At 42.8% G+C, this 11,057-nt stretch overlaps 1 protein-coding gene across 1 annotated transcript; it reads right to left on the bottom strand.

Moving 5' to 3' along the window:
- Positions 1-1,169: 1,169 nt before the first annotated feature.
- On the bottom strand, positions 1,170-11,029 carry LOC144248723 (DCN1-like protein 3). The gene is made up of 2 exons (XM_077790722.1): positions 10,508-11,029; positions 1,170-8,603 (listed from the first exon to the last, which is right to left on the bottom strand). Exons 1-2 carry the CDS (start codon positions 10,936-10,938, stop codon positions 8,120-8,122), a joined length of 915 nt encoding a protein of 304 aa, XP_077646848.1. The 5' UTR covers positions 10,939-11,029; the 3' UTR covers positions 1,170-8,119.
- Between the last annotated feature and the right edge of the window lie 28 nt (positions 11,030-11,057).

Here is an 11,057-nt window from a genome sequence, read left to right as displayed (position 1 = left end):
TTGTCATTCCAGAATTATTAAATACAGCTGATGGAATATTTACACCCTCCTAGTTTCCAACCCTAAGTTCACTGGGCTGGGCCCTCTCTTTATGTTGTGATTTGGAAGGTGGGAGTTGCTGCGTGGAGGAGCAGGCACAAATACAGGAAAGCAGGAGAAAGGCAAGTTCAGCACAAGCCCAGAAGCAGCAGTGAGCAGGCAGGAGATGCTCATGTCATTGTCATTAATGACTAAATTTAAAACCATGTGAAAATTAAATCTATTATTTGGCAAGAACCTCACATAAAGGTAGTTTGGCTACACCAAGTGATCCTGGCATTTCTTTGGCTGCAGCTATTGCAAGCTGGCATACACAAGGACATCAGTGCTACTACAGTCTGTGAAAGGGAGCCAGTGCCTTCAGCTGCACAGGCAGCCCCTGCTGCTGAGCCAGTCCAGAAGAGACTGGGAGCTCAGGCAGCTCAGGGCAGGGGGTGAAGAGCAGACTGACCCCAGCACTCATCCCTCTCTAAGGATTTACTCCTGTTCAGGCTGTTCACATCCAGCATCTCTTTGTTGCAGACCACTTGCACTGCAAAGTTGAAAAAGAACGAGGTAGTTTTCCTTCCACACACTTAAAAATTATGTGGTCGCCTCTCTGCCAGGACAGTGAGGATCCAGGAGTCCTGCTTGAGAAACTCACATGACAAATAAAACTAGCAAGAGTCCTATTCATAGGCATGAAAAAATAAGTAATTTGTCCCTTTTTAATTGAAAAATGTAAAAAGGACTTCAACTTTAAATAAGACATTTTGTACAAAGCTTGAGCACAAAAAAGTGAACACCAATGTGTCATTATGTAAACACCACAAATGTTACTCATTTGTTCAGTAACGCACAGAACAGCGTGCGAGTTCCCTTTCCAGTGGGTGAGAATTCTGTAGCTGTTCCCCTCCCCTCAGACCTTACTGACTGGAATACAGGAAACCCAGAAGCTTTGGAACATTTACAGGCTACAGTAGTCAGGATACATTGTGGCTAAAGGATTTTTTTTGTTTTTTTTTTTTCTTTAAGGGGTTGGTCATTTAAATATACAGAAGTACAATAGTCTCACAGGTAAATGAATGGCAGCTTGGATTAGAAAAAGCACCAAAATATTTAATATACATCTGGCACAAATTTCACAAGAAGTCAGTAATGGACAAACCAATGTTTTGCTTGTAAGAAAAGAAAAATCTCAGACTGTACTTAATGCTCTTCTTCCAAAAGGGACACAACAAAAAACATTGCACTCAGGATAGCTATCAAGTAAAGACAACCTTCTTATCACACCCTATTTGCATTGTGCCTTAGATTGCACATTCCATAAGATGCTGTTTCCATTCTGTTCCAGATACCGATGGTGAGAAAATTTGATGTAAGAAAGATAACTGTGAAACTACAAACCAAACCAATTCAGTAGATTGGGATTCAGTAGATGCATTGCCCTGGAATTCTCCCAATTCTCTAGATCAGGTTTCAAATTTGGCTGCATCCCCTTGAAATAAAGATCCTACATGAAACAGAATTTACTCCAGCTGTTTTCAAGCATTACATTTTCACAGCACTTCTGATAGTGCTGTCCCAAAGAGGAACCATGGGGCTGCTCCATGACGTGCGACACATTCATCATTTCCCAGTGAGAAAACTGCCTCATACAGGGCTATCTCCTGGGTAATTCTGAAAAGGCAAAACACCCCCAGGCACAAAGAACAGCAGATGTGACCCTGCCCACCCTGGCTGGTTCACTGAGGAGCCCAGAGGCCCATCAGGGAGCTGTGCTCACAGAGATGCAGTGACAGCCACACAAGCCGTGCTCCCGTTACTTCCTCAGTTACACTGAGTTCCTGCTCTGGGAGCAAACACTACCAAAACACCTTCCCCAGAGAGGGACTTGAGGCTGAACTGGGGCCTCAAGATCCTCAAGAAAGAAATAAGGCTGCACCAACCAGTGCTCCCAGGCTGACCCTTCTCCACACAGCCCATCAAGGCCTTGTGGTTGCTTCATGCCCTCAAGACCAGCCAGTGCAAACCCCAACAGCGCTGGCTCGGGACAGAATCCTGCCAGTCCCATCCATGGCTCCTGGAACGTGAGTTACTCAACAACTCGCAGAACGAGGCCCTCCAACCCTCCTGCCAGCCCATCTCTTTAAAAAACACTATTTCAAACTTACAGATAAGAAGGCAAGTGTATTTTCGAATAACTTTGTTTAGCATGACTTAAAAACTCACAACTTCCAATATGGAGCACTAGTCTGTGAAATCCTCTAACGTGTAACACACATGGGAGCAGCAGCCAGCCTTCAGCTCCACCAATCCTCTGTGCAGGTTTGCCAGCTCTGGTCACACAATCTCCACTCTCACAGGCCCAGAGAAGAGCAAGAGTCAGCAGTTGTAACTGCATAAAATGGCAACATTCAAGTAAACACACCGCTTCAACAGTAGGCAACCTTTAGTCCAGATATAATTTACAGGGCATAAAAAGAAACACTTTACAGCACAAACACTGGAGATGGACTTTTTTTCCTGTGTGTGAAATGACACATTATCCAAAAAGGGCTTATCTGAAGAGTGCAATTACGCAAAGACAGAAACTTATTAAAAATTAAACAAAAAAACAGTATTACCTACAGAACCTGTTGGATTTTCAAAGACTGAGGATTGCAATAGTAGCAAGGAACCGCTGCAATGGCAGTGATTTAAGGCAAGCTGTTAGGACAAGAACACACATGCTCTTTTTACCTACTGTCTCACATGTTTCCCTGTTCTCTTAAAATACATGCCCATCCTGAGAGTGCAAAAAGTCACACCCCAAAACCAGCCTCACACTGGAAGGATCTTGCAGCAGCAGTTGCCACAGCATCGCACTATGGGGGATTTGCCACGACAGCAACCGTGTTGCAGTTTGCTTTGGGGAGGAGAGGAAGGGCACAGATGTGCTGCATGGAGAATAACCCCCCAATGCATTAATGAACACAGCTGAGCACCAAAGCCACTCTGGCATCTCCAGTTCTCTTGAGAACACTCCAGCTTTACTCAAGCACAAGGGTTTTATCCTGAGCAGGATTCTGACCTCAGGGAGAAAAAGGATGCGTGTAGCCTTTGCACTTTGGCAGCTCCCATCTTTGCTGGGTGGTTCCAAGTCTGGTCCAACATGGAACAAAACACAGTATTTCTGATTTAAAAAAAAAAAAAAAAAAATACACTCATGGCACTGCATCAGGTGGGTTCCTAAAGCTTCTCAAGGGCAAATGAAAAGGCTGATGGCTCCCTCTTGGGGAGCAGCTGCTCTAGCTTCAGTTCACTGTCAGTACAGGCAGCCTGACCAGGGAAGAGGATGTGGTGGTGGCAGAAGCCCCTGAGCCTCAGGCCACGTAGCTCTGCTCGGTCGCTCTATTGCACTCCAAAAGTAGCACCCGGGAGGACCAACTCTGGTTTGCAGCTTGACCCGGCCCCCTTCCAAAGGGTCCTTTGCATACAGGTTAAACACAGGATACCAACAACTATGGCAAAGAGATAATACTTAACTTGGGTCAATTAAAAAAAATAGACTATTCATATCCAGGCATAAAATCCTGGGACAAAAGGATGGTAGCCTTAAACTATTCAAGTCTAAGAACAAGAGGTAGAGATACCTACGTACTTCATGGTGAAGGAGTTACAGCCTTCTTTGTCTTACAATCTCATGAATTTCACTTCAGTTCACACGATAAAAGCAAAGGTTTGATCTTCAATAGACCAGAGAGAAAATGTTAACACTGGTGGGTTTGTTTGCACACAATAAAATTTAAGTAGACACTTTAATACTTATTTGAAAAAATATGTTTTTCTCCACATTGAAGCACTACTCTGAAGAATTTTGAGTTTCAGGTTAAGCATCTTCCTTTTTAATATGAAAGGCTAAATCCACATGCACACACTTTGAGCAGAGTGGGCTCAAGGGAAGAACTGGGTGCCCAATTTACTGAGGACCTTCTAAAAAAGCAACACACTGCAGAATGCAAGGCTGCAAGACCCAGAAACTCACAATGACTTATTATTTACCAAATAATGGGAATGATGTAACCTCAGCCAACAAACTGTATCACAACTGAGGTGGCTATTAACTACATGGTGTTTCTTTAACTTTACTGGGCTTTTTTGGAAACAAGGCTCATGTTGACAGTGTCACAAAAAGTCTAAGGTCACTGGTCAGGGCACAGGCCTGGGAACCACAGGTGACAGGCTACTCCTGGGTCAATGGGTTCTTCAGGCTCTGATGGACACACAGAGTGAAATAAAAGTCACCCAGCAGAGCTGCTGCTGCCCCCAGCACTGTCCACAGGAGGAGGGGCTGCACCCTCTGCCACCCACCCGAGCCACTCTGTCCTCAGCAGAGCAGCCCGAGCTCATTTCATGCTCTGAACTGGACTTGGCAGAGAACTGGCCTGGTTCAAACTGTACCAGGAGATCTCTCAGGCCAGCAGCTCTCACAGTCCCAGCTGCTCCTGTGCCACCTGCCAGACCTGTGGTCATTTTCCTGTGGTCCTTTCACTAGGATTACACAGTACTAAAAAACTGTAATTCTCCATGTAGAATAGCACCAGCAGCAAATAAACTCAGGATTTGGTGTTCAATTCCAACTCATTGCCTCAGTTATGTTTTATGGCCAGCTATGGGCAGGATCTTTCAAATCCTTACTTGAATCAACAGATAGTCTATGACCTCAGAAATGCACCCAGACAAGTAAAAATTAGCACAATTAAGCCTCCAATTGAACTGGAAGCCAAAATTTAAAGGTGTTGCAAGATATAATATGGTGTAGGTGGTCAGTGTTTTATTACTAGGGGCTAAAGTTTACAGGAGTTGTATTTCTTTGCATATAAGAGAAGGCAGTAAAATGCCACAGAACTGTGGATATCAGACCCATTTTCCAGTATATTACTCCAACTATTGATAATAGTTATCTATAGTTATTTATCCCAAGTTTCAGCAGATTCACTACATGCATAAAGTTTCCTAATGCATAATCTAATTTTTAAAAAATTAAACAGTTGCAATGGTTTCAAGGATTTCATCAGCATCACTGCTCACTTCCTGTGCCCTACACAATGAAGAATTACATAAAAATGAAGAGTGAATGTATTTGGCCTGTTCCACAGATATTCACAGTTTAACCATTAAACAAGCACATATTCAGAGGCTCCAATATCATTAAAGACTTCTCAGAGACACACACAAACCCTACTCCCTCACCCCAACATTACACAGTCTGGGCAGTCTCATCTGGGATCACAAAACCACCAGGCAATCCAAGAGAAGGTCTGGCAGCCCCACTCACTGCCAGCACTGCCACAGAGCTCCTGCTTCAGGAGTTTAAAACTGACACAGGTCTGGTTTGCATCTGTAAATGGTAATTACAGGACTAAAATTAGGCTAAAGATAAGTGATACTTTGCTAGATGGATCATCTGGCTATTTTTGCAAGTCCCCTGCCCAGTGGGTGGAGTTGCTCCTGCCTGGCTGGAAGCAGCAGAACAGGAGCAGGGCTGTCCCCCACGCTGAACACGTGGGTAATGAATGCTATGTACTTTCCCCAACAGGAAACCAGATTTTCCCTTCCTGTGTGTTCACCTCTGCCTTTAAAAAGCAGCTGTATTGCCTCTGACACATTAAAATGGCTGAGCCTGATGCACTACAGATTGATTTCCTTACTGCTGTCCACATTCCAACCACAAGATAAACACCTTTAAAGAGCTCTATTCCTCACCCTCTGGGGCTGCTGCATGTTGGGGTGTAAATCAGAAGCTGCCATCTGGTGAGCTACCCATATGAATAGTTACTCTTCACACTCTGGAAATTTTAAATTTCGTTTAGGGGGAAAAAATAAGTGATGAACAAAGCATTTAATAGCTGAATGAATGAAGAGCCTCAAACTGATAAATACAGTCTTCATTTACTATCAAATCAGTCTCCATTTGGAACTTTTCCTAACAAAGCAGCCTCTGTTGGGGAATTTATTTTAGTCTTTTAAAAATAACAGCACCAGCAAAAGTCTCACCATAAATTCAACTGTTCCAGCAAGAGTGCTTTGGCCTGCTTTGCTCACCAAATCAGAATAAGGTTTTGCTGCCAAACACTTTTGTGCCACAGAAAGTTAGAAGAAGTAAGGACAAAGCTTTGGGTGTATTTACCCATAAAACAGCAACTTTAGGGCTCCCCTGCAAAGGGGAGACTCAACTGCATATAAAACAACCACATTTGTTTTCCACAGCTTGTCTCCCAGCAAGAGCAGCATGGACCAAACTCTCCTTTTATTAGATGAAAGAGATGCTATCTGTGGCTTGTGGGTTTGTTTTTAAACAGTCTGCATTACCCACATTTTGTTAGTGATTTATGACCTCCAAGCCAAGCTACTGCAGGGCTGCACACCAGCAAAGCCAGCCCCAGAATTTGGGTAGATCCTACTCCTCTCTCTGCTATCCCCTGCGGGGCACAACAGATGTGCAAAGCATGACACCCTGGACCTGGTGACAAGCACACCACTTAAAACCTGTTTCCCTTTAGTTTTAAAACCCTTATATCACAAAAGCCATTAGATGCTATGGATGACTGTCCAGGCTTCTTGTTTTGTTTTGTTTTTTTCAGTTGAATTTGGTTTATGATCCTGAAATACAGCTCTGAAAAGAAAAGGTGTGTAACAGAAGTGTATCAAATTCATTAAACCAGCACTTAGCTATACAGAAAGCCTTGGCAATCAAACCTTTTACCAAAAGGTGTAAAAAAGTTGACATACTAAAATTAAAAAAGGTAGCATCAATAACCAAAAATGTTTCAACCAGTGTTCATAAAACTCCCTTTAAGTCACAACAATTTCAACAGGCAAATAGTCCCAATACAGGCATTGTAAAATAATAAATTGACTCCTATCCAAATATTATCAAATCAGTCTAAAAATGACTCATCTACACTGCTGTCATTAAGAACACATTAAGAATTCACTTTGTCATCAGATGCCGATATTGTTGCTCCAGAAAGTGTGGAGTATTAACTGCAATTTAGCAATTAAACATATGCTTTAAAAAATTGGTTTGTCAATATTAATGCAAAAGATAGTTCCTTACATAGAAGTACTGTGCTTGCCAGACAAGTAAGGTAATACTTTAGGTATAAATCAAACAAATTAAAGCAGAATTATACCACAGTTTTCCTTGAAGACTTAGGATTTGTGTGTTGCTTCTCTCAATGTTTAGCAAACTTAAGAAGCAGAACCTTTGGTTCTTTTAGTCAAGTAAAAATATTCTCATGTAACCACAAAAATACAACTTCCAGAGAAAATGGAAGTCCATCAACAAGTCCACTTTCAATAAAACTGAGGTAGTACTGCTCTTTTATTACATGAATGTGTAAAGAGATTTAGATATAAATCGTCATCTACCACTCAGTTGACTGACAGGTACAGTAATTTTATAAAAACAATCCCAACATTTAGTTTGAATGTCCAAAAAAGGAATGATCTGGACTCATTCACTAGGAGTTAGCTCAAAGTGGGAATTAGCCATATTACAAAAAGCTGTTGCTTATGTTGGTTTTTAGAGCCTTATTACCCAGGATTAATGCATTCATAGTTAACACTGCTGTTCATCTCGGTATAAAACCTTAAAATTATTACAGCCTAAAATTTCAACAATGTAAACAGCACTACACACAGTACAAACCTGCCCTGACAGATGTAGTATGAAAAACTTAATCTGGCACTGTATAATTTAGCAATGTTAATTTAACCTAACTAAAAAGATCTACATTGTGCAAGAAGTATCAGACTTACTTATACTAATCTGAAGTCTTAAAAAAAAAACAACAAAAAAAAAAACCAAAACAAAACAAAAAAAAAAAGCTTAACTTGTAGCCAGGGTCAAATATTTCAGGGCAAAAGTAAAAGGAATAACCAAAATTAAGAAAGTGCCTAAAACATGATACAGCATTTTAGAGCCCTTTCAAAGACAAGGCAGAAAAAGGTGTAAAGTAGAAAAATCTGGAGCCTCGGTAATTTCCAGAAACATCCAGAGTTTACATTTTGTGAAGGGCAACAAGTTGCTTTTGTCACTGCTGCTTTGCCACCGCTAAGTCTGTTCGTCCGCACACAGGCCCTCTGTGTCCGGAGACAGAACACATTTGGTTTCCTCTTCCTTTTTCCTTCGCTCCATTTCCCACTCCACAAAGGTATCGAAGAGACTCGGCCAGGCCTCGTCCTCGCTGTAGTTGCTAAGGTCCGGTCCAATCACCTGAGTAAAATTTAGAAACATGTTCCACGTGTCCCGGGAGATTCCCTTGATTCCTGAGGGGTTCTTGATTAGGAAGTGTAACCACTGGTCCAAAATAGGGGGCTTGTTTTGGGTGAAGACTAATTTCCAAAGGGCAATGGCTATTTCCCGATGTAGCGACCTCTGTCCTTCTTCAGAGTCCAGGCCAAACTGGAAGGTGAAACGATAGAGATCCTTGAATTTATCCTCCTGCTTGGCTTCATTAAGGAGGCTGGGGAACCTTGCACAAATGCCATCAATGCTGTCTGCATTTATGGCTTTGCAGCCTTCAAAAAACTCCTTCCTGTTAAGCAAGAGTAGAAAAATTAGAGTGAGCCCTTCCCACTGACCTCATGAACACGTCCCGTCTCCGTTCAGCTACACTGAATCAAAGAGAGTCATCTGGACAAGACAAGGTGTACCCTCAGCCCCTGTGGCACACAGATTTTGGCAACAAAAGCCACTGGAAAGACAGACAGTTCCAAGGCATTCCTTAAGGCCTGGGGAACCACACACAACGCCCAGGTTTGCTGGGGCACTGTTAACATTTGAAAGTTTCTGCTCTCAGGCTTTTCTGGACACTTCCACATCCTGGAATGCCCTTCACATTAAAAAGTGAATCTAATTTGCCACAGAAGAAATTCTAAATGTTTGAAACCAACACATTTGCCCCAACTTGATTCAATACTGCTGATGTCTAAATGCCCATGCTCTGAGCAAGCTGTGTGCAAGGGACAGAGCAGTTCACTTCTACTTTTGCTGTGGTTTTTGGTTGCTCTTTCAGCCTGCTAAACCAAAGAGGAGCCACTGGTTCAGTCAGCAAGGCATCCACTGACAGCATGGAAGGAAGCACAGCCTCACAGGGGCTACAGCACAATGTATGGACACTGCTCGAAGCACCAGCTCTGTACCAAGTGGCCAAGTGGGACACGTTTAGCTCCAGTTTCTCTGATGCTTGTGAGCAGTGCTGCAACCAGCCAGGAGAGCCAGCAGGCTGACACAGGACAGGCTGGAGGGAACAGAGATGGAGCAGCACTCAGGAGAACAGACCACAGTGCTTTCCATGATGGAAGAATCCATCAGCACCTGTACCATGGAGCATGTCCTTCAACAAATATAACCTTCAACAAATAGAACATGTGTCCTCTCCAAGGAAATTAAAACCATGTTAATAATACTCATGGTAGTTGTGCAGAATCACAGACACTTCTTACAACTCCTTTACCATCTTAGCAAATACCTGCATCATCAGCCTCCAGTAAATCCACTTTTGCATTCCAGAGTAACTCATCCCTTTGACACACACCCTCAGCCACAAAGACTCTGAAGATGCTGTCCAGTGCACAGCAGAGGCTTGGGTCAAGGCTCTGAACACCAAAGCAATACGCTCAGTAAAAATAAGCAGCATGACTCAAACCAATCTAGACAGACAAAAAAAAAAAAAATTCCTTCTCTCCCACCAGTCCTTGTAGGCAGTCTTCCCTTGCTCTTACCTGGACATTGCTAATCAAGCTGGGGGACTGTGCTGCAGTTTGGGTTTGCCTAAACTGCCTAAACATTGCTTAGTGGGGGGAGTTTTAGCCATTCCATTGTTTCCTGTAGCATGACACATGCTGTCAGCTGGCTAACTGAGCCCCTTGTCCAGAAGGGCACAAAGCACTTTGAACAGCAATCATTTGTCAGATAGTATGAAACAGCTACAAGTGTCAAAACCCTCACATTGCCTTCCCTCTCTATGCTTTAACAAGATTACTCTTGGAAAAAGACATTAAGTGTTACACTGGTTGGACAGGAACAATTCTGTCATTCTTTCACAGACTGTTAACAGAGTTAGTAGCAATTACTAAAGAATCTCACATTACTTTAAAGGAAAAATTAATTTCAGTGGCCAGTCTCATCACAAAGATAATGCTTGATACAGTAAATTGCTTCTGGTAAATCAAGAATAAATTAATGTCTACAGAATCTCACTACACTGTTCATCACTAGCAGCATAATGACCAAAACCACATCTTCTAAAATCCAGTGTGAGGGGAAGGGGAAAAGAAGACCAAAGCTTACCTTCTACAGTGGCAGGAATTAATTTGATCAAAATGCAAGTGTTAGAAGAAATAAGTAAATGAAGCTAATGAGGCTGTCTCTCCAACATACTGCTGACAGGATATACTTTAACATATGAAAATAATTACAAGTTCTACAAGAACTAACCTTGTAAATTTGCACATGGTAGCAGCCTGAAATTTCCAAGCCAAAACTAGTACTTTAAATTCAGTGGGATCAACACAGAGGTCATTGCAAAATCGTTCCATTCCTTCTTCCAGTATGGCATCTTCCCGCTCGTCCTTATACCTCCTGAATAACTCCCCAATCCTTTGAAGAGAAGATTCCTCTGCACTGCAAACAGAGTCTTTCTTTGTATCTCCAGAAAACGTCGGAGGCTGACTGGACTCTACAGCAGCGTCTGTTTTCTTTGTCCCATTCACAAGAATGTCTCCTGCAGCCTTCCCACAAGCTGAGCCATGGTCGTCTTTGTGGACTGCACTTCTCTTGCTGTGGGACTTGCTGCCAGATTCTCTCTCCCCATTTTTGCTGCCAAGGGTAGAAGAAGGGTTCTTGCACTTGGTGACACACTGGCCCATGATGTTGCAAGCCCAGCTCCTAGCGTGGTCCCCCTGCCCTTGGACACCCTCGCAGCTGCTCTTCAACACATCTCACCATGCCATTAGCAGCACTCAGCTAACCTGAAAAACAGTTTCAG

The sequence above is a fragment of the Lonchura striata genome, unplaced genomic scaffold (assembly GCF_046129695.1).
Source record: "Lonchura striata isolate bLonStr1 unplaced genomic scaffold, bLonStr1.mat Scaffold_495, whole genome shotgun sequence".
Classification (NCBI taxonomy): Eukaryota; Metazoa; Chordata; class Aves; order Passeriformes; family Estrildidae; genus Lonchura; species Lonchura striata.
The sequence above is the reverse complement of the archived record's forward strand: the minus strand, read 5'-3'. Positions and strand labels throughout refer to the sequence as shown.